Consider the following 25,085-nt stretch of genomic DNA (forward strand, 5'->3'; position numbering starts at 1 on the left):
GTATAACCCTGATATTGTAGTACATGGTCCAGACCAGTGGACGTCTCCCTGCTCTGCTCTGATAGGATCTGTCACTTCTATAATTCATGTTGTTATGCAACAGCCTGCTGATCTTATGTAACACACACATGAAAACGTCCTGTTCATCTCTACCACACTGTCTTCAGTAGGTTCAGGTGTCCAGGACAGTCTCTGTGCATCTGTCCCCTCAGTCCAACATTTATCATCTGTATATGCAGCTTAAAAAACAAGTTTAACTTCGGCTTTTCCTGAATTTCTATAGAGCAGTAGAGCAGTTGTCAACCAATCCCTGGGTTGTTGGTTTGATTCCCGGCTCCTCCTGTCACATGTTGTGTAATCACATGCAGCTGTTTATGCAACACAATGGTAATTTTCTCATCTCTAAAAAAGGAGCATTGCATTATGGGAAAGTAGTGTACAACCCATATACTGTATGAGTTCACTGTACGATGGATAGATTTGCCCTCAACATTTGGACACTACTACAAAATGGCGAACACACGGTACAGTGAGTGGGGGGTGATTTCAAACACAGCCACAGTTTGACTGGTGACCATAATCATGTCATGTGGTAGTTATCCTTCCGTGAACAGTTCTTTTTGTCGAAGAACAGCTGTTTTTCATGTTTGACCACATGAGTACTGGTCTCATGGTTCATGTGGGATAAAACTCTGTAAACATCATTGGGCTGCTCTGACTCTCATTGGAATCAACAGTTGACTCTGATCCTTAGTCCTTCCACCACATAATTAAAGTGTGCTGGGACCTAAAACTACTCTGGTTTGATCCAAAACTGGGCAGTTTTCTAGTTTGTAGTCCAAAAACCAGGAATGCTGCAGATTGTTGTTCATGCTCCTCCATTAACTATGGACACAGGTTTGTTCTTTTTGTTGTTTTTCTCTTTAATTTTTTGTTTTTTAATCACCTGTTAAACACAAGAAATTGTTCAGGCAGGAGAAATCAACCAATCACAAACAAGTAACAGCATATGACATCATACAGTTTGGAGGAGACCAGTACAGGTGTGGGGGAGGAACAAGTTCCACGACAGGTGACAGGTGAGAAGACTGTGTGTGTGTGTGTGTGTGTGTGTCACATGGTCTGGTTGTCATGGTGAAGGTCATTAAGTGCAGCCCCGTGATGACAATAGTAAACATAAAAAAACATAAACAAACCAAGAGTAAACCAAAAACTAACCATCTCCTATCTCATTAACTAACCTGTAAACTAATCTCACTAACTCACTAATCAATTATCTAAATAACTAACGAGCCAATTCACAGCAGCAACAAAGAAAAAAAGATATGACGTCAAACAGCAACACTGTCGCCATGGTTACTGAAGCTATTATCAGCCGATTCCATGGCAACAAATCAGTAATTTGAGGTTTAGCTAATGAGACCAGTTTCTGAAGTGGTTTCTGATGTGAAGTCTCAGCTGATTGTTGTTGCCAAACTGGTTTCTAAACTGGTTCAGACTGATGAACTGGTTAATGCCCTACTGGTTTTTGCTTATTGACTGTTTTCTGAACTATTTGAGATGGTTTTTATGTTCTGTTTCTGAACTACTGAATGCTTATACTGATAAACTGAATTTCTTGAACAATTTATGATATAGATTGTGAACTAGGTCCTGTTTTGATGTCTGAACTGGTTTGTATTGTTTCTGAACTATTTGGTTTTCTGGTTGATGAAGTGATTTCTTAACTAATTATGATTGTAATACAGTTGATACAGTTTTTGTTCTGGTTTCTGGACTAGTCTCAGTGTATATTGATGAGGTGGCTGTGAATCAGTCGGTGGGTAGTTGACCATGGACCACAGGGTCAGTGGTTCAATCCCCGCTTCCGGCTACATGTCGAAGTGTCCTTGGGCAAGATACTGAACCCCAAGTTGCTCCCGGGGGGTCAGCTGAGCACCTTGCATGGCAGCCACTGCCATCGGTGTGTGTGAATGGGTGAATGGGAATCAACACTGTAACGCGTTTTGAATAAAAGCGCTATATAAGTGACTATGTACCATTTACCATTTATATTGATGAACTGGACTAAACTATTTATGATATGAATTGTGTTCTGGGTTCCAGATTAATAAACTAATTCTAGACTATTTTTAAACAGGTTTGATGAACTGGGTTGTGACCTGATTTCTGAACTAGTTCTGATTCTGAATGAGTTATGATATTCTGTTCTAGTTTATGAACTTATATGTAAACTGGTTTTGACTATGTCAGTGTTTATTTAGTTTTTCGAACAGTTTAATTATGTTTATTAGTCGTGGTTTTCTGATCTGGTTTCTGATGTGGCTTGCGATGTTTCCGAGCTGACTGATTAAACCAGATTGGTGTCAACCTGTAAAGTGATTTCTGAGCAGCCAATCAGAGACAATCGCACCTGATTTACAGAAACCGATCGGGAGCTTGTTAAACTGTAAACAAAACTCTGTTTGAGCTGTAGTGATCATAAAAACCCACATAAATAAATAAAAGTTATGAATAAATAAATAAATAAATAGATAATGAAAGTTGTTGATCAGATGTGTGATCAGTAATTTGGTCTTTGATTCGTGACGTTTGATCAATCGTCTTCAGTCCATCCTTACTGGCAGTGACATCAGAGCCTGTGTGCGTGCTGATTGGTCTGTTTCTGGGTGGGTGTTGGAGTAAAAGCTGCACTGAGACGTTACATCAAAACAAAATGTCTGTTAACATGACTACAGGGACAATCTGAGTGGGATTCAAGGAACAGTCAGTGAACGCATCATGAACAGGTGTGCTTTAACGAGGAGGTTGTGCTGATGAGACTAACTTCATTTAAACATGGGGGTCAGTGCAGCTTCAACACACGTTGGGTTTACTTGTCGTTGATCCGTAGCTTGAAGGAAACCCGGCCGGCAAACTTGTCCCTGTCGCTGCCAGCGGCCAGAGTGTTGGAGTTGATCTTACACTCCACGTTGATGTCAGTGTTGAGAGAGGCGTTCAGGAACTTTACGGCCACCAGTGGCTGAGTGTAGTTCACCTGAGACAGTAAACACACAACACTGCAGTAAAACTCAGAGACAGTGCAGAAGAAGTAGTATCATGTGACGAATTATGTGAAAACTGACCCCTGGACCCACCCACCTCTCTACACAGGAACTACTTTATTGTACCACGTTATGATAATTGTTTTGTCTCTTTAGTCATTTGTTGTGTATTTGTTGTCTTCTCTCTGGTCTGTAGCATCTCATTGTGCTCATTTTGCATTCTTAACGTAGATTTGCATCTTCTAACTGAGTTCTGTGATTTTCATACAAGAGATAAGGACAGTCACTGAGAGGCCCTGTGACCTCTCAGGCCCAGTAAGTAATCCATTCATACATGTGTCCACCATCATGGATCTGCTACAGTGACCTTGGACACACATACGTTACTAGATATTATTGTTAATTTATTAAACCTACTGATACATTTATTCAACAAATCAAGAATAATTTTACTGGATTATAATGGACATTTTTACTAATCCAACTACTCTCCAATCAAGATCTACAAATGTTAATCATATCTACGACCACAGGTGAACATCTGATCTGCTGGATCCACTAAAATCTACTGATCTACTGGATCTACTGACATGGATCTATTTGATCTACTCACATGTAATGTTAGGAAACTTCTTCAAAAACTAAAAATAAGGCTGCACCTCTTCTTTTCCTTTCAACTGTTCTCTTTCAGGTGTCTCCACAGCGAATCATCTGCCTCCATCTAACTCTGTCCTCTGCATCCTCTTCTCTCACACCAACCAACTTCATGTCCTCTCTAACTACATCCATAAATCTTCTGTTTGCTCTTCCTCTAGACCTCCTGCCTGGCAGCTCCAACCTCAGCATCCTTCTACAGATATATTCACAGTTTCTCCTCTGAACATGTCCAAACCACCTCAATCTGTCCTCTCTGACTTTATCTCCAATACATCTAATATGAGCTGTCCCTCTGATGTCCTCATTCCTGATCCTGTCCATCATCGTCACTCCCAAAGAGAACTTCAACATCTTAAGCTCTGCTACCTCCAGCTCTGCCTCCTGTCTTTTCTTCAGTGCCACTGTCTCTAAGCCGAACAACATCTCTGGTCTCACCACCGTCTTAAACACTGTTCCACTTGGGTCCCTCTCATTCACACACATGTATTCTGTCTTACTGCAGCTAAGCTTCATTCCTCTGTTTTCCAGAGCAGACCTCCACCTCTCTAGATTTTCCTCCACCTGCTCCCTGCTCTCACTACAAATCACTATGTCATCTGTAAACATCATAGTCCATGGAGCTGTCTAACCTCATCTGTCAGCCTGTCCATCACCAGAGCATGGACAGGCTGGTCCTAATTATTGTTGTTATTGTTATTATTATTATTCTATGGATAGATTATTCAATTAATTTAAAAAATCCATTCCTTTCCCATTAAGTTCTTTTTAATTTTTCAATAAATGTATAATAATATATCAGAATATAATAATAATAATAATAAAATAAAATAACAATTAATTTACTAACAATAAAAAATCTTCAGTCTTCTTCTTCTTTTCCTTTCGGCTGCTCCCTTTCAGGGGTCGCCACAGCGAATCATGTGCCTCCATCTAACTCTATCCTCTGCATCCTCTTCACTCACACCAACTAACTTCATGTCCTCCCTCACTACATCCATAAATCTCCTCTTTGGTCTTCCTCTAGACCTCCTGCCTGGCAGCTCCAACCTCAGCATCCTTCTACCGATATATTCACAGTTTCTCCTCTGAACGTGTCCAAACCACCTCAATCTGGCCTCTCTGACTTTATCTCCAAAACATCTAACATGAGCTGTCCCTCTGATGTCCTCATTCCTGATCCTGTCCATCCTCGTCACTCCCAAAGAGAACCTCAACATCTTAAGCTCTGCTACCTCCAGCTCTGCCTCCTGTCTTTTCTTCAGTGCCACTGTCTCTAACCCGAACAACATCTCTGGTCTCACCACTGTCTTGAACATCTTTCCTTTCATTCTCGCTGATACTCTTTTATCACACAACACACCTGACACTTTTCTCCACCCGTTCCAACCTGCCTGCACTCGCCTCTTCACCTCTTTTCCACACTCACCGTTGCTCTGAACCGTTGACCCTAAGTACTTAAAGTCCTGCACCTTCTTCACCTCTGCTCCCTGTAACCTCACCATTCCACCTGGGTCCCTCTCATTGACACACATGTATTCTGTCTTGCTGCGGCTAAGCTTCATTCCTCTGTTTTCCAGAGCAGACCTCCACCTCTCTAGATTTTCCTCCACCTGCTCCCTGCTCTCACTACAAATAACAATGTCATCTGCAAACATCATAGTCCAGGGAGATTCTTGTCTAACCTCATCTGTCAGTCTGTCCATCACCAGAGCAAACAAGAAGGGGCTCAAAGCCGATCCTTGATGCAGACCCACCTCCACCTTGAACTCCTCTGTCACACCTACAGCACCTCACCACTGTCTTACAGCTCTCATACATGTCCTGCACCAGTCTAACATACTTCTCTGCCGCTCCAGACATCCTCATACAATACCACAGCTCCTCTCTCGGCACCCTGTCATACGCTTTTTCTAAATCTACGAAGACACAATGCAACTCCCTATGACCCTCTCTGTACTTCTCCATCAGCGTCCTCAAAGCAAATACTGCATCTGTTGTACTCTTTCTAGGCATGAAACCATATTGCTGTTCACAAATGTTCACCTCTGCCCTTAGCCTAGCTTCCACTACTCTTTCCCACAACTTCATTGTGTGACTCATCAGCTTTATTCCTCTGTAGTTGCCACAGCTCTGCACATCTCCCTTGTTCTTAAAAATTGGTACCAGTACACTTTTCCTCCAGTCCTCTGGCATCCTCTCACTCTCCAAGATCTTGTTAAACAAACTAGTCAAAAACTCTACTGCCACCTCTCCTAGACACTTCCATACCTCCACAGGTATGTCATCAGGACCAACTGCCTTTCCGCTCTTCATCCTCTTCAATGTCCTCCTCACTTCACTCTTACTAATCTTTGCTACTTCCTGCTCCACACCAGTCACCTCTTCTACTCTTCGTTCCCTTTCATTTTCCTCGTTCATCAACTCTTCAAAGTACTCCTTCCATCTTTCCATCACACTCCTGGCACCTGTCAATACATTTCCATCCTTATCTTTAATCACACTAACCTGCTGCACATCCTTTCCATCTCTATCTCTTTGTCTGGCCAACCTGTACAAATCCACCTCTCCCTCTTTAGTGTCCAACCTAGAATACAAGTCCTCATATGCTCTTTGTTTGGCCTTTGCCACCTCTATCTTCACCTTACGCTGTATCTCCCTGTACTCCTGTCTACTCTCTTCAGTCCTCTCAGTGTCCCACTTCTTCTTAGCTAACCTCTTTCTCTGTATACACTCCTGAACTTCCTCGTTCCACCACCAAGTCTCCTTGTCCGCTTTCCTTTTTCCAGATGACACACCGAGTACCCTCCTACCTGTCTCCCTGATCAAATTAGCTGTAGTAGTCCAGTCATCTGGAAGCACCTCCAAACCACCCAGAGTCTGTCTCAGCTCCTCTCTGAAAACTAAACGACATTCTTCCTTTTTCAACTTCCACCACTTTGTCCTCTGCTCTGCCTTAGTCCTCCTTATCTTCCTCACCACCAGTATCATTTTACACACCACCATCCTGTGTTGTCTGGCTACACTCTCCCCTACCAATGCTTTACAGTCACTGATCTCTTTCAGATTACAACGTCTACACAAGATGTAGTCTACCTGAGTGCTTCTCCCTCCGCTCTTGTACGTCACCCTATGTTCCTGCCTCTTCTGAAAGAAAGTGTTTACTACAGCCATTTCCATCCTCTTTGCAAAGTCAACCACCATCTGACCTTCTGCGTTCCTGTCCTGAAGACCAAACCTGCCCATAACTGTCTCATCACCTCTGTTCCCTTCACCTACATGCCCATTGAAATCTGCACCAATGACAACTCTCTCACCTCTGTTGATGCTCTGCATCACTTCATCTAACTCAATCCAGAATTTCTCCTTCTCTTCTAACTCACATCCTACCTGTGGTTCATAACCACTAACAACATTGAACATCACCCCTTCAACTTCCAGCTTCAGACTCATCAACCTGTCTGATACTCTTTTCACCTCTAGAACATTCCTCACAAAATCCTCTTTCAATATAACTCCTACTCCATTTCTCTTCCTATCTGACCCATGGTAAAACAACTTAAACCCTGCTCCTAAGCTTCTAGCCTTGCTACCTTTCCACCTGGTCTCCTGGACACACAGTATGTCCACCTTCCTTCTCTGCATCATGTCGATCAACTCCCTAGCCTTCCCTGTCATAGTACCAACATTCAAAGTCCCTACTGTCAGTCCTACATTCTTAGCTTTCCTCTTCTCTCTCTGCCTACGAACACACCTTCCTCCTCTTCTTCTTCGTCTTCGACCAACAGTAGTCCAATTTCCACCGGTACCCTGTAGGTCAACAGCACCAGTGGCGGTCGTTGTTAACCCGGGCCCCGACCGATCCGGTATGGAAGTCTTTGTCACGATTCGCATGTTTGGTTTGGCATGTGTTTTACGTCGGATGCCCTTCCTGCCACAACCCTCTGCATTTATCCAGACTTGGGACTGGCACAAGAAGACACTGGCTTGTGCCCCCTTGCGGTTGCATTAATAAAAAATCTTCAGTCATTTATATAAATTTAATATAATAATTCAAAGGATGCAGGGCATTATTCCTTCCCTCAAAAATAGGGCGGTCTTAACTGGTGATCTGCCTTTTACACACTAATCTGACATCTCTCCACAATATAATTAAAGTAAGAGCTTGTTCCATTCAAGTTCAAGAAATGTGGTGCGTCTACATTTCCTCAGTAAACAGTTTAATTCACTTTAGTTTAAATAGTATCACAGCAAAAATATCACAATAATATTCACATTATTCATTATTCACGGATTTCTAGATCACTTTAAAGTCACAATTATATCTTAATTTTAAATGCTGACATTGTGCTTTGCATTAAGAGAAATAACCCACTTCCCCCTTGAGCCAGTTTCTGTACCTACTGTATGTCTGCAGAGCTGGAAGGTGACGAATCAACAGCAGAACAAATGGTTATAGCAGCTAGAGTAGAATCTGATATTAGGATTGATTATTTGGCTGGAAACTGCATGTTATTAAACAGTTTTTTCTATTATTGTGTCCACCACATTAAGTTTATCAGTGAGAACTGATTCCATAACATCTGTCTGGACTACAGTTCAACAGCAGCACAAAAAACTGAATCAACTCCTCTGAGTGTGAACACAAACTGAATTTACTGCGGGACTGTTGGATTAGACTGACTTAGTTTGAGCCCAAGAAACTTCACACTGAGTGGGAATTTATTCATCATAAGTCCCCACATAGACTCAGTGATGCCTCCTTAATCAAATGGAGACTGGGTGAAGTCTAAGAAGAGTGAACATAGAATCAGTCCCTATCACTGACCCCTGTCCTCTGTCTGCTGCTGATAGAGACTCTGTGGTTTGGGACTGGGACTGTCTCAGTGTCCACCAGAACCTGTGGCACATTAGGTTGAACAGTTAGTGCTTTAAATGCAGCACATCAAGCTTTTTCTAACTTCCAGTTTTAGGTGGATGTAAGCTAAAGTGTTCGTAGCAGTTAGCGATTAACCAACAAGCTTGACAGGGACACTTGTCTAAGCTCCGTCCTCGCTCAGACTTAGTGTATTGTCTCAGGCCTGTTTTACATTTGAACTCTGGACAGTGTTAGGAGTTTTCAGCCTCGGACATTGTCCGTAGTGGCCTTTCAGACATGTAACACACAGTTGGAGATCGTCTGACCAAGAATCGCCCTCACATGTGAAAATCTGCTCAATTTCCATGCGCAATCAACCGCGCACAGAGGGAACAATGCGATATAAAATTTTACATTTGGGAAACTGTTTTATTTACAGCACATGGGGTCGTGCAACTAATAAAAAAGGTTCAATCACTCGACTACAACCACAGTTAACATAGAAACATCATGAACACACCCATTCACTCACTTTCGTTTTAAATCCTCCCGACGATTTGGGAAATAGCAGAGTGCTACATGCACAAGCTCACACACATAATACGGACATTGCACTGGGGGGCTCGAAGGATGAAGTCTGGATAATGTTGGCAGTGTTTCACTCTGACATTTTCATTAACAAATACAACCACTCCTAAAAAAGGTGAACATCAGAATTCCAGTTTATTCGCTTATCTCATTAGTGTTTTGAAGAATTCATATACAATGATTTCAGAACACAAATATTTACATTTTCACGCTCTAGTTAAATCTGTAGTGTACTGCGTGTGTTACCTGAGCTTTCTTGCCGTAGTACGGGTAGTACATGAGGTTGAAGGTCCCGTTAGGAGGATAATATGCCAGAGGTCCGATCTTATCACTGTCCTCCCTCTGCACACACACACACACACACACACACACACACACACACAGACCAATCAATCCTCCAGTTTTGATCAGGGTTCAAAGTACTAAAGTGAAAACCAATAGTTTGTTTGATTGAGCAGAAACAGACACAGTGACACACAGTGTGACGCTTTACATCAGTGGCTGTAACTAACAAAGTTTGTCTGCTTCATTTGTTGCTTTTAGACAGGAGGAACTTTTTTGTAGTTCTTATGACTATGGTTGGTTACTACTTAGACTATAGTTGCCAGTGCCCTGTTTCTTATGAATCACAAACAGGCTTCTTTAGACTTTCCTCATGGACATCAGTCAAACACTGATCCAAAACGGTGAAGCTCAGAGCTGTTATAATTTTAGTCCTGGGGCTGCTGCTTTAAGCTCTGATTTTTTTCACTTGAGAAAGAGTTAAAAGACATGGTCAGTTCTTACAAATGTATAAATCTGATCCAAATGACTCAGCACCATGAGATCTGCTCTGCCGTGGGAACCAGGGGTAGAGGTCAGCAGTCTACAGCCCAGACCCTGAGCATGTCTAACTGGTCTCTACCCTCATTTCAGGCAAACAGCCATATTTCAGCAAACTTTTTACCACTGGCCCTTGTTTATTGATTTTTATTTTTTATTTTTTATTTTTTAATTTTGGAAGATAAAAGCTGATGTCAGAACTGAAATATGACATGATATTGTCATTTGTCTGAAGAAGGGGGCGGCTGTAGCTCATTTGGTAAGGCAGATATCCACGGACCACAGGGTCAGTGATTCGATCCCCGGTGCCGGCTATATGTTGAAATGTCCCTGGGCAAGACGCTGAACCCCCAACAGCCCTTTCCCATCCCCAGCTGTGCAGTGCCGGTCCAAGCCTGGTAGAAATTGGGGAGGGTTGCGTCAGGAATCCAGCGTCCAGCGTAAAAACTGTGCCAAATCAACATGCAGACAATGATCCGCTGTGGTGACCCTGAACTCACGGGATAAGCCGAAAGGACAAAAACAAACCAAAAAAATTGTCATTTGTCTGAAGGGAAACATGACAAAACACTGACTGTTGGTCAGACTGCATCACTTTAACGTTCCTACTGAGGGTCTAAATGCAAACAGAATAAAAGCCCCTGAAGGTGAGTAGTTCTGGGGGAATTCCCCAGGGGGTAGTTTGTAACTGTTTGGTCTAAAAGCAGCTATTGTAGAGAATATCAGCCCTCAGAGTGTTCTGTTTTTTATCTGTTTAATAAAAACTGGAATAGACAGTTAGGGGAGCGTCAGGCGAATGTTCAAACACTGAGGTTCTACTGGTCTTACCCACTCGTCTTTGTCCACTTTGTACCTCTGAGGATGGAGGGATGAAGACATGGAGACAACACATGAGATGAAGACAGATGAGCTCAGACAGACAGACTGACAGAGGAGGAGAGAGACAGATTCAGACCTTTGCTGCACAGTTGACGTAAGGAGACTGACCATCCTTCCCCGGCAACATCCCGATCACCTAGACACACACACACACACACACAAACACACACAGCAGACAGGTCAGTTCTCTCTACAGGTTAGGATGAGGTGAACCTCAGGGTCAAAGGTCAGCGGTGCACATACCCGGTTCATTTTGATGAGGATGCAGGGCTGGCCACTGCTGTAACCATAGAAGCGGTCAGAAATCCCAGAACACTCCTCCAGCAGTGTCCGATTGAACTGACAGGAACGCTTTGGATTGTTCCTCACCTGTGGAGAAGAAGACAGGTGGAGAGAGAGACCGCTGGAGTGAGAGAGAGACAGTTAGAAAAAGAGTGAGAAACAAGTGGACAGAGTAGGACAGGTAGACAGAGTGCAGAGAGACTTTTTACCTCTCCACTGTCCTCCTGAATGAAGTACTGATCTGGAGGACAGTTATCATTGGTCTGAACCTGATAGCTGTCATTGTACGCTGCAGACAGACAGACAGACAGATAGGTAGAGAAAGACAATAACACAAAGAATGATCAACACTGATGTAGAAATCGGGGGTGTAATATAAATATTAATCAAGAGTCTTACGGGACAGGAAGGTGTTGAGGTTCTGGACGAAGCCATCCCAGCTCTCAGTGTCTGAAACAGAGTAAATTATCTCCAGCTGATCGCCCTTTGGACGAATCATCATCCCTGAAACATGACAACAATGTGCTGTTAGCCAAACACAGCCTCAGCATCAAGTCAAGTCAAGTGGCTTTTATTGTCATTTCTACTATACACAGTGGTTCACAGTACACAGTAGAAACGAGATAACGTTCCTCCAAGAACCAAGGTGCTACAAAACAACACTAGCTATGTAAAGTGTATCGAGTGCAACCTAGTGCAAACAGTGCAGACAGATAGTGTAGACAGAAAACACAAGATAACACAGAACAGGATATAGCACCTAAGACAGTGCCGACCAGTAAACCTACTGTATACTATTTTACAGTACAGTACAGTACAGTCAAGTGTGCTAAAGGTGCAAAAAACAGCAGGTAAACAGTGTAGTGTGTGTAAGTTCCATTTCAGTTGTGTGTGTTGAGGAGCCTGATGGCTTGTGGGAAAAAACTGCTGCACAGTCTGGATGTAGTGGTCCGAATGCTTCGGAACCTCTTTCCTGATGGCAGGAGTGTGAAGAGTGTGTGTGATGGGTGTGTGGGGTCGTCCACAATGCTGTTGGCTTTGCATCATGTTGTGTAAATGTGCATAAGTCATTGAGGCAGGAGACAGTAGACTTATTAGGCACGGGAACAATGGTCGTTGCCTTGAGGCATGTAAGAACAACGTTGCTGCTCAGGGAAATGTTAAAGATGTCTGTGAAGACATCCGCTAGCTGTTCTGCACATTCCCTGAGCACGCTGCCAGGAATGTTGTCGGGTCCAGCAGACTTCCGTGGGTTAACTCTGCATAGAGTTTTCCTCACTTCAGCTTTGGTTAGACAGAGAACTTGGTCACTGGGAGGAGGGGTGGACTTCCTCGCCTTCACGTTGTTCTGTACCTCAAACCGGGCATAGAAGTGGTTCAGCACATCTGGGAGGGCAGGTGAAGTTGTCTTGTAGTTCGTGATCGCCTGGATGCCCTGCCACATGCGCCGGGTGTCTCCGCTGTCTTCGAAGTGGTCGTGGATTTTCTTTGTGTGTGCGCGCTTCGCCTCTCTAATGGCACAGGACAGTTTGGCCCTTGCTGTTCTTAAGGCCGTCTTGTCCCCTGTTCTGAAGGCAGAGTCTCTTTGTTTTAGCAGCGCACACACGTTAGCATTTATCCACGGCTTCCTGTTGGAGTGTGTAGTGATGGTCTTGGAGATGGTCACGTCATCAACGCACTTGCTGATGTAGCTGGTTACTGTTGACGTGTATTTCTCCAAGTTGATGGAATCGCCGTTGGTTGCGGCCCCACTAAACATGTCCCAGTCAGTGCACTCAAAACAGTCTTGAAGAGCAGAAGTAGCTCCTGCTGGCCAGGTTTTCACCTGTTTCAGAACCGGTTTAGAGCGTCTGACGAGCGGTCTGTATGCTGGAATTAGCATAACCGAGATGTGGTGTGAGTAGCCGAGATGGGGGCGGGGGTCCGCACGATACGCGCCTTGGATGTTTGTGTAAACAAGATCCAGCGTGTTCGCTCCTCTCGTTGCAAAGTCCACATGCTGATGGAGTTTAGGGAGCACAGTCCTGAGATTCGCATGGTTGAAATCTCCAGCAATAATAAACAGTCTGTCGGGGTGAGAATTCTGCAGGTTCCTAATAGCACCGTAGAGTTCACACAGTGCCTCCTTAGCATTAGCGCTGGGGGGAATCTACACTCCGACAATGAAAACAGTGGGGAATTCCTGTGGTAAATAGAACGGTCTGCATCTAACAGTCACGAGCTCCACTAGCGATGAGCAGAAACGTGAGACAAGCACAGAGTTCTTGCACCATTCCGTGTTGATGTAAACACACACGCCACCACCGCGAGTCTTACCGCACAGAGCAGCGATTCTGTCGGCACGAAACACGGTTAGCTCGTCTAGCTGGATGGCGGCTTCCGGAACTCTGTCACTGAGCCACGTCTTCGTGAAAACAAAGATGCAGCAGTCTCTGAATTCTCACTGCGTGGTCCGCTAGAGTCGGACATAGTCTAGTTTATTGTCCAGGGAGCAGACGTTGGAGAGGAGAATGGACGGTAGAGCCGGCCAGCTAGGGTTAGCGTTTAGCCTAGCACGGACACCCGTCCGCTTGCCGCGCTTCTGCTTCCTCGAGCAGCGCTTCCCACGTCCCCTCACCTGGCCACCGGTGTCAGGTGACACCGAGGGCACCGAGGGCATCACCTGGGCTGATAAGTGATGCTAGACACCGCAAAGACAAGTGGTAACGAGCACATAACGCTGCACATTCTCCTCTTGCATGAGAAGAACAGAAAGAGGAAGTTCAACTTCAATTCAACCTTATTTATATAGCGCCAACTCACAACAAAGTCATCTTAAGGCACTTTACAGAATAAAGTCAAGACTATACAGATATGTGTATGTAGAGAAAACCCAACAATTCCCCTTGAACAACAGTGGAGAGGAAAAACTCCCTTTAATGGAAGAAACCTCCAGCAGAACCAGGTTCAGGGTGGGCAGCCATCTGCTTTGACCGGTTGGGGTGAGTGGAAAGTGAAGAGAAAAAAGAAAAGAACAACAAAAGCAACAACAAAACACCGGGCAGGTTGGTAGGACCAGATGCTGCACACTGGAAGACACACAGCTTCAAAGCCGGGGACACCTGCAGAAAGGGACAGAGAGAGGGAGACAGAGAAGGACAAAGACAACTATGGGAGAAAACACACAAAGTTAGCATCAGTTAGCATCAAGTTAGCATGTACAGCACTCAATACTTAGTTGGGCTCCTTTTGCCTGAATTACTGTAGCAATGCAGCGTGGCATGGAGTCGATCAGTCTGTGGCACTGCTCAGGTGTTATTAGAGCCCAGGTTGCTCAGATAGTGGTCTTCAGCTCTTCTGCATTGTTGGGTCTGGCATATCGCATCTTTCCCTTCACAATGCCCCATAGATTTTCTATGGGGTTAAGGTCAGGCGAGTTTGCTGGCCAATCAAGAACAGGGATACCATGGTCCTTAAACCAGGTACTGGTAGATATGGCACTGTGTGCAGGTGCCAAGTCCTGTTGGAAAATTAAATCTGCATCTCCATAAAGTTGGTCAGCAGCAGGAAGCATGAACTGCTCTAAAACGTCCTGGTATACAGCTGCGTTGACCTTGGACCTCAGAAAACACAGTGGAACAACATCAGCAGATGACACGGCACCAAACCATCACTGACTGTGGAAACTTTACACTGGACCTCAAGCAACATGGATTCTGTGCCTCTCCTCTCTTCCTTCAGACTCTGGGACCCTGACTTCCAAAGGAAATGCAAAATTGACTTTCATCAGAGAACATAACTTTGGACCACTTAGCAGCAGTCCAGTTCTTTTTGTCTTTAGCCCAGGCGAGACGCTTCTGACACTGTCTGTCCAACAGTCTAACTGACAGTGGCTTGACACAGGGAATGCGACAGCTGAAACCCATGTCTTGCATATGTCTGTGCGTAGTGGTTCTTGAAGCACTGACTCCAGCTGCAGTCCACTCTTTGGGAATCTCCCCCACATTGTTGAATGGGTTTCGTTTCACAAATGTCTCCAGGGTGCAGTTATCACTATTGGTTGGACACTTTTTTGTACCACATCTTCTCCTTCCCTTCGCCTCTCTATTAATGTGCTTGGACACAGAGCTCTGTGAACAGCCAGCCTCTTTTGCAATGACCTTTTGTGTCTTGGCCTCCTTGTGCAAGGTGTCAATGGTCGTCTTTTGGACAACTGTCAAATCAGCAGTCTTCCCCATGATTGTGTAGCCTACAGAACTAGACTGAGAGACCATTTAAAGGCCTTTGCAGATGTTTTGAGTTAATTAGCTGATTAGAGTGTGGAAAAATCCTTTCTTTGTAGTGGTCTTAAGTAATATTCAAATTTTTTGAGATACTGAATTAGGGGTTTTCATTAGTTGTCAGTTATAATCATCAGAATTAAAAGAAATAAACACTGGAAATATATCAGTCTGTCTGGAATGAATGTATACATTATACAAGTTTCACTTCTTGAATGGAATTAGTGAAATAAATCAACTTTGTGAAGATATACTAATTATATGACCAGCACCTTTATAAGCTCTATCAAAGAGGAAGGTTTTAAGCCTAGACTTAAAAGTAGAGAGGGTGTCTGCTTCCCGAATCAGAACTGGGAGCTGGTTCCACAGGAGAGGAGCTTGATAGCTAAAGGCTCTACCTCCCATTCTAGCTTTGGAAATTCTGGGAACAAGTAGACCTGCATTCTGAGAGCAAAGTGGTCTACTGGGATGATATGGAACTATGAGATCTTCTATATATGATGGAGTCTGACCATTCAGAGCTTTATATGTAAGAAGCAGGGTTTTAAATTCTATTCTAAATTTAATGGGAAGCCAATGGAGAGAAGCTGGTGAAGGTGAAATATGATCTCTCTTGCTAATTCCAGTCAGCACTCTTGCTGCAGCATTTTGGATTAATTGCAGGCTCTTTAGGGAGTTACTGGGGTATCCTGAAAGTAGGGAATTACAGTAGTCCAACCTAGAAGTAACAAATGCATGGACCAGTTTTTCGGCATCACTGAGACAGGATGCTCCTAATTTTAGCAATGTTCCATAGGTGGAAGAAGGCTGTTCTAGAGATTTGTTTTATATGTGAGGTAAAGGACAAATCCTGGTCGAAAATAACTCTTAATTAATAAGGTAAGGCTTAATTAATAAGGGTCCTTGCAGTAGTACTGGACGCCAGACTTATGCCATCTAGAGTAACAATATGGCTGGAGATCATATTTCTGAGATTTTTCGGCCCAATTACTATGACTTCAGTTTTGTCTGAGTTTAGAAGTAAAACATTGTGGGACATCCAGGCCTTTATGTCTTGTAGGCTTGGTAAACTGATTTTTTAAAATCTGGTTCCATAGATAGATATAGCTGGGTAAATGGTAAATGGTAAATGTTCTACACTTATATAGCGCTTTTCTACCTATTGGCACTCAAAGCGCTTTACACTGCTTCTTATTCACCCATTCACACTCACAATCACACACAAACTCATACACCGATGGGGGAGCTGCTATGCAGCTGGCCTACATTCACCGGGAGCAACTAAGTTGGGGTTCAGTGTCTTGCTCAAGGACACTTCGACATGTGACTGGAGGAGCCGGGGACTGAACCAACAACTGTGAGATTGGTGGACAACCACTCTACCTTCCTGCGCACAGTCGCAGTATCATCACCATAGCAATGGAAATGTATGTGTTTTCTAATAATGGGAGTTTTCTAAGTTTTATTAAGGAGGATGTACAAACTGTAAAATAAAACAGAGTTAGCTTACTATTTTCATACCAGTCTGGTTCACTACAGATGGTTTTTATAGCTACCTATAGCTAATGGAGGTTATGTCTGATAAGAAGTTACAACAACAGTACAACACTCAACATATCACATTGGGCAAAAAGTCACTGACAGCAGTCAGACTAGCAGCACTGTGTGGGACATACTATACAGACTCGAGCTCCTGACACCTTCTAACACCCAATAGACAGCTGGGTGTGTCTCGGCCCTATATGTTGGTCAATGGGCTGGTGACAGATACAGATCGAGTAGACAACAGTATCTGTCCTCTAATAAATGTGTAAATCTGTGTTGTGTTGAGCTGTTATTAGCTTTGTTTGATAAAACCATGATGATCATTAACCTCTAAACTGTATCCTGCTCAGTGGAAGGGAGGTTATGGTGACTGTAGAGTCAGGCCTCATTCAGGATTAAAAGGAGCTTTTTGAGTGTGTACATGTAGCTTAGAGTTAGCGCGTTTCCTCACACACACACACAGCTTTACAAGCATCTGCACATTTATTACAAACCTGTATGTGGTTTGAATTTTTTTAACACATCCATCAGTTTGTAATGTTACATGTATCAACACTTACTGGTATTCTCTATGAATTATGATGTAATGATCCAGGTTATGATGAGGATGTGTCTGGACTGGTAGATAGTATTTACAGTGTATACTGTATGTTTCAGGGAAAGCGGAAATAATATCTCAGGTCAAAATATTAGTTTTATTAATATCCACAGGGATTTTAAACCTGAAAGACCTGAAAGAAACCCTCTCGTCCTGTGACTGACCAGTATTTGAATGATGCTGGACCAAATGAGCAACAACAATCGTCATGATCCTGAAAAATGGACACTTCTTCTTTAATCAGACCCTCACTGTGAATTAGAACTGATCTAATCCCACAGTCCAACCACTGACTGACTGAGTGAGTCAGTCTGATCAAAAGTATGAGAAAAGTGAGCAGAACCAGCCTAGGGGTGTCTCTCTATTGGTGAGTCTGATCTGCTACCTGGAGTGGCCAGTTGGTCCTGCCAGGTGGGCTTGTAGTCATCCAGTGTCAGCAGCATGATGTACATAGTGAGGGCAAACATCCCTGCCAGGAACAGGTAGAAGACCAGGTAGAAGAGCAGGATCAGACCTTGGGGGTGGAACATAGGGTATGTTATTATACAGGACATGACATCCTCTCCTCCCCCTTCTCATCTTTATAATCCTCTTGTGTTCAGTGCCGTCCCCTTCTGGTGACCTACTTTCACTATGAATGGATGGGAGAGGACGGGTGAGACAGAGGGGGGAGGGTCTAATTTCTCTGTTCAGTCGGCATCAACTCTCTGTTATTTTTAGCTCACATTAACTTTTAACACTGTAAACTCATCTCTTTAATACACAATATATATTGTATTCGTTACTTTATCAGGGACACAGACACCCACGTACCTACCCCAGACACACCCTGAAGGACAGTGTATTCGATCACCCTCTCACATGTACATACAGAGGAGCATGTTTGAACACAGGATACAGGCTTTTATTCAGGATTTTTATTTAATAGTGATTGATTTGAAGGACCTCTAAATCAGGGCCGGTCCTCCTGGTTCAGACCGAGGAGGTGATCCACCTGAAGCTGGCTGACATTTGGTGGTTTGGTTCCAATAGTCCAGATGGTGTCAAATGCAGTCTAGAAGTTTCCTGATATTACTAAGATAGTAAGCAGCTTCCTGTCTACAGCAAGCTGAGGCTCTGTATAACGAACATAAAGTGAGATGGGAGTCAGATCAGATCAGTATCTGTGAGAGATGCTGCAGAGCTCAGTCCAAGTTAAATTCAATGAATTTAAACAACTGTAATATCAGGCTGCAACAAAACAAAACTGGAGAAAAAAAACAAAAAAAACAAAAAAAAACGAAGAGGGTTTAAATACTTTGTGATTGGACTGTATGTGCCATTTCAGTGTTCAAGATGAGTTTGCAGTAAATCTGTGTTGTTTTACTGCTTAGCACCCAAATTTATGTCAGAGTGGAGGCCAAAGTTCCACCTGGCCCAGATTAAGCTTCTGGTCCTCCAGGACATACAGTGCCTCAATGAGACTTGTCCTTTTTCATGACAACACCGTGATGGTGGACCCTGATAACAAGCTATTGTCCATTTCTCTTTTACAATTTCCTTTCTCACCTGGGAGGCAGACCAGGTTTACATCCATGTGTCAGCTCCTCTGGACCACTGCACCTTTGGTTCAGAACACTGCTGTCTGCCTGGTTGTGAACCTTTACTTGTTTCTCCACAGCACATTCAGAGAGGTTTAAAATAAATATCCCAATGACCTGAAGTATGTTTCTCTGTTTAGTTTAAATCAATCAGTCACTGTGGAGTTTTTTACTTTTCCCTCCAAACCTAAGTCAACATCTTGCTGGTCAAACTCACTTTAACACGTATCACAGCAAGCATGCTGCAGTACAGGAGTGGGTCGCACAGACATGGGTCAAAAAGATGAGCAGTTACATCAGGACCAGGTTTAAACTGATTATTACTCATCATTGTGTGTTCTTTTTATTTCCAGCTCTACCAAACTCTCCTCCTGACTAAGTTCTGCACACATAGAGATAAAGCAAAATGTGGTTCTGCTCCTTTAAGACAAAGCTGAGGTTTAACCTGAGTCGGTATAATTTGGTACTGTTCCTTTAAGAGGCAGTCCCCACATGTACACTAACATCAACATGAGTGTGTGGAAAGATTACAGTTCAATCAACTTTGTCTGTGGGTCTAATCCAGATTAACACACACTCTGCATTTTATTGTGTGTGCTGTGTGTCCTTCAGTCTCCATGAAGGCCAAACATCCATCACCCTGCTGCATGATGGGAGGTATGACATCACTGCAGTTACATAAAGCCTGAATATGGACAAATGGTTTCTGGGTCTTCTCATCCTTAGGAGGTCAAACTGTCAGAGAATGTATGTAAACCCTGGAAGTTTTTCTGCAGAGGTTTTTATTTATACCTGCTCTGTTTTCATGAAGGAAGCTGGTCGTACGACACTGGCTGTTTACAACATGCTCATGTTAACAGAAAAAGATTCAGACACTAGTCTGCAGAGATGGATATGTTTGAGTTTCTGCACAAACAATAATTAAAGAAACGTTCAAAAAATGTGTTTTACAAAGTGGATATAGGACACTACAGTCCATACAGCAGTATGTGACATTTGTCTCCAGGGACATGGGCAGAGACATAGCAGTGCAAGACTAATAAGTTTGACTGTTGTGAACAATCAGAATCTGAGGATAGAAACCTACAGCTCAGGTCTGTCTCTGTGATGATGGAGCAGCAAGTGTGGAAGCTGTGACCACAGCAAAAGGCCAAAGGACTGAGGTAAATCTAACAGGGTCCTGATACATGTCCAGCTCACAAGAAATAGAACACGCTGCTTCACCAGCAGTACAAACTAAGCACAGAGAACCATTCAGATACATGACTGTGTCCTTCAACTGATTCAGGTGATACCACAAAAGATTAAGATCTTCATTTGTCCCAGTGGAGACCTGTGCATCAGACATCTTTAAAATAACACCACAGCAACAACAAAGAGCACAGAGTAAGAACCTGTAGTATCTTACAATAGATAGTGTTACATAAACATAAAGTTTGTAATGGTTCAGCTCTCGTCAGGGGATAAAAACTGGGCTCACTGTTAAGAGACACAGGAAATAGTCAGCTCAACATAGACTCTGGGTGGAGAGGGTCACTGCAGAGTGGGACAGAAAGACTAAAACTAAATAATGGGACTTATTCAGAGAGTGCATGTCATATTGCAAGAGGTATACCAAAAACCTTAGAACACAAAGACAGAACTGAACTAGAAGAAGCACCCACTGAATGGGCTCATGTCCTGGTCACACTACAAGGACAGAAACCTGTATGACTGTGTGTGTCTACAGAGGACCTAAACCCGTAATTCAGACCTCACACGACCCATGATCAGAGCACAGTTCCTCTCCACACTGGATCCAACTGAACAAGAACTCTGAACACATCATTCTGAAGCACGGTGACTGACTGAGCGAAGACTCAGTACAGGACAGGGCTGATGCTCAACAGGGAGAAATGCTGATGTGGGATCCGTAAAACCACTTAGATAGGAGAGCAGTTACCTGCAGCAGGTGTACAACCTGAGACACAGGGCATAAAGAACATGGTCCAAAAGAAAAGTGAGCTGCAGGGAGCACGGGTGTTAACTGCAGTTATCTTACCTTTCTTTGTCTACCTGCATTTCTCACCTGTCAGCAGGACAAAGCTGTGTACAGTTAAGCTGTAAACTGACACTGTGAGGTAACAGGAACTCAATGGTGTCCTGTGTCATCAGTACAAGGTGCGTACAGGTGCTGATGTCTTTAGGTATTAATGATGATGTTAGTCTGCTGGTACTGTGTCTGTTTCTGAAAGAAACCATCAGACCCACAGACACAACTGAGGACTGAACATGTGGAACCACTGACACCTGAACCCTCCACAGTGTGTAGACTTCTAACTACTGAGTAACGTGGTAAATATATTAACCTGAATATAGTCACACTACAGCGAGAACCAGAACCAAACTGAAACCAAAACCAATCAAAAGAGGAAACTGTCATCCATCCACTAAATCTTTAACCACTTATACCTGCTAAAAATGAAAGAAATAGTTCAGGAACTTAATAAAAACTTGAATGATTTAATGCATTCCTACATGTCCACAAATGTCTCCACTCAGAACACCACTACACTGTAAGACATGAGGGTGACTGGAGACTGGTTCTCAGAGGATCATGCTGTGATAATAAGTCTGAGGGTTTTACCATCACCAGCAAACAGCAGCTCACCAGGAGGAAGCAGAGAGAAATATATGCTTGGTACGAACAATTGTAGTGTTTGTCAGCTGGGTGCAGATTATGGTAACAAAGACTTAAATATTGGTTATGAATATGTTTGTATTAATTTCTCTTATTGTGCCCGTTTTATTTGTGTCCTCTGGTTCATACATGTACCATTCATCACCGACCCTTTATTTGTAACAACTTATCCTGTTCATGGTCATGGGGGCGCTGGAGTTTGTCCCAGCTGTCACTGGGTAAGAGGTGGGGTCCACCCTGGGCAGGTCTCCAGTGAGTCTCAGGGCCAACACACAGAGACATGCACAGACAAACAACCATTCACACTCACATTCACAACTATGGCCAATTAACTGAATAATAATTAGTTTCCTAATTATTAATACAGTTTATATGAGACAGATTAGTCAGCTCATCCTGAGATAACCACTGAATGTCACACCACTTTTCAGATCTCTACACTGGCTTCCTGTAGCTGCTCGCATCAGGTTCAAAGCTCTGTCTCTTGCTCACAGGGTGGTTAACTCGACAGCTCCCGCCTACCTCAACTCACTCATTCAAGTCTACAATCCTTCTCGCCCGCTGCGGTCTGCCAACGAACGAAGTCTGGTGGTCCCAGCACCGCATACAAGACACCAAGCAAAACTGTTTAGCGCAATGATCCCACGATGGTGGAACGAGCTACCAAACGCTGCACGCTCAGCTGATTCTCTCCCAATATACAAAAAACTGTTGAAAACTGAACTCTTCCGCATCTTCCTATGCACTTAAATCTTAAAAAAAAAAAAAAACAACTTTCTGCTCTCTTGCACTTGTATCTTGTGAACTGTGAACACTTTTCTCATAGGACTTTGCTTTGATGTTTTCTCCTTGACTTAGATTTTTGCTGCCTTGTACCTCACTTGTAAGTCGCTTTGGATAAAAGCGTCTGCTAAATGACTAAATGTAAAATGTAAATGTAAATGTAGATAAAACCTGAGGATTCTGTCTTATTCTAAATTCTCCTTCACTGGGTCTGTGCTTGATAATTTACTGTGTTCTAATGTTTAAATGTATTTCTACATATACAGTATATCAACAGGAAAGTTTTACACATGACGTCAAATATTATTTTTATTATTATGAAATAAAAACTACTGATATAGTTTATTATAATATGTGTTAGTGAATGTCTCTCTACCACTGCCTCTCTCTCTCTGTAAATGATGCTTGCTCGCCTCAGTAAGCCACGTCCTGTCTCCGTCTCTCTTAAAGTTCTAGTGTTGTGTTCATGTCCTGGATTTTGTATAGTTTGTAAAGAATTGACTGTGATACTGACTGCTGGACTGTGGTCTCTGAGCCTAGTATCTGATGTAAACCTTCTTTGTTTCTTTCCTTTTATTCAGTCTATGCTCAGACTTTCACTTGTGGACAGGTTCGCTTGTCCGCATGTTGATTTGGCACAGTTTTTACGCCGGATGCCCTTCCGGACGCAACCCTCCCCGATTTCTACCGGGCTTGGACCGGCACTGCACAGCTGGGGAGGGGGATGGGCTGCTAGGGGTTGAGTGTCTTGCCCAGGGACACTTCGACATATAGCCAGGGCCGGGGATTGAACCCTCACTCACCCTGTGGTCCGTGGACGACTGCCTTTACCAACTGAGCTAGAGCCAGCCCCCAGTCACTATGCTGTGATAAGTGTATGAAAACTTTGCCACTGCCTACCTACAAAACCTCTATCCAAACTCAGCTGATGCCTACTTAAATAGTTAAATCTGTTCCCATGATAAAGGTTTTTGTGAAATTGTGTCACAGAGCGGTTTTCCCTGCCTGGCTGGATCATGGCTGTATGCTTCGTCTCTACTGGTCCTGCATTGGTCACAGAGCGCAGAGGTTAAAGTTCAACTAAGTTCAACTTTGATCTGTGTGTGTGTGTGTGTGTGTGAGGTCACCACGTGTATTTGCTCATTGCAGTGACAATCCGCTGTGGCGTGGCACAACCCATTGGATATAATGGATTTCTGCCAGTCACTGAGCTGTTGTAGTAAAACACTGAATCTCTGAAACACAGAGGAAAACAGACATTTATTTGGAACTTTAAATACTCAATGGATCCTGATGGGATGATGGTACTGCTGCTAAAGATCGGACCACCAACCGTGGGGTTCAGTGCCTTACCAACAAAGATCCCCCCAAGAAACAGACTAATGAACAATCATCAGCTCCCAAACACTCAATCACTGGATTAACTGACTGAACAGCAACTCTAATGTACACACACTATATATATCTATATCTATATCTATATCTACATATATATAGATATATATATATATCTATATATATAGATATACGGCTTATCCCGTGAGTTCAGGGTCGCCACAGCGGATCACTGTCTGCATGTTGATTTGGCACAGCTTTTACGCCGGATGCCCTTCCGGACGCAACCCTCCCCAATTTCTACCGGGCTTGGACCAGCACTGCACAGCTAAGGAGGGGAATGGGCTGTTGGGGGTTCAGTGTCTTGCCCAGGGACACTTCAACATATAGCCAGGGCCAGGAACTGATTAACCTAATCAATTAAAATAAGCACACAGACATCTACAGAGGGAGGGGGGTCCTTCGAAACCATAATAAAGGTTAGGGTACAGAAACATTTATAAACTGATGGTTAACAGTTGCTGTATAAATCTCTGATCAACTGATTAATTAATCGACTAACTGAGACAGAGACAGAGAGAGAGGGAAAGCGTGGTAGAGAGTCAGAAACAGATTTAGGATTCTGTCGTGATGTGGAACTGATTATTCAGTGTTTTAGTTTGAAACCATCTGAGCCTACAAAGTAATGGAACCGCATACGGGAAACCGGACTCACCCCAGCTCGTCGCTGTTCGGCCCAGCAACTCATGAGTCCGCGGGTTCCAGAAGAAATCCCGCCATTCGCTGGAGCTCTTTCGGTCCTCCTCTTTGGTGCCGGACATGGTGATGGAGAAGGCGGTGAAGAGGACGAAGAGGATGAAGATGGAGGGCGCTGTTTGGGCTCAAACGGAACGCGACGTTCCCGCTACGACGGCACCGGCCTACTGCCCTTGCTTCAGATTCTGACGTAGAACGGATCCGGTTCGGTGTACTGATCGTGCAGATCGACGAGCTGGAGACTGATACAGAGAGGAGGGTGGGGGGTGGATACGGTCTCGTAAACCTCCAACAACTTCCGACGTCACATCTACACACCAATCACAGAGCAGCTCCATCAGGACTGACCCCGCCTCCTGCACAGTGTGTGTACATGTCTATCTGAGATTCTGAGGACTAGACCCGTGTTTCTATGACGTATT

General features: G+C 43.6%; 1 protein-coding gene across 1 annotated transcript; it reads right to left on the bottom strand.

The window, feature by feature from the left end:
- Positions 1-898: 898 nt before the first annotated feature.
- atp1b2a (ATPase Na+/K+ transporting subunit beta 2a) lies at positions 899-24,957 on the bottom strand. Its single transcript, XM_067524303.1, has 8 exons — positions 24,623-24,957; positions 17,915-18,043; positions 11,527-11,631; positions 11,337-11,416; positions 11,089-11,214; positions 10,922-10,981; positions 9,391-9,486; positions 899-3,037 (listed from the first exon to the last, which is right to left on the bottom strand). The coding sequence occupies exons 1-8, from the start codon at positions 24,726-24,728 to the stop codon at positions 2,873-2,875; spliced, it is 867 nt and encodes a 288-aa protein (XP_067380404.1). The 5' UTR covers positions 24,729-24,957; the 3' UTR covers positions 899-2,872.
- Positions 24,958-25,085: the final 128 nt, after the last annotated feature.

This window comes from Channa argus, chromosome 12 (genome assembly GCF_033026475.1).
Source record: "Channa argus isolate prfri chromosome 12, Channa argus male v1.0, whole genome shotgun sequence".
Classification (NCBI taxonomy): domain Eukaryota; kingdom Metazoa; phylum Chordata; class Actinopteri; order Anabantiformes; family Channidae; genus Channa; species Channa argus.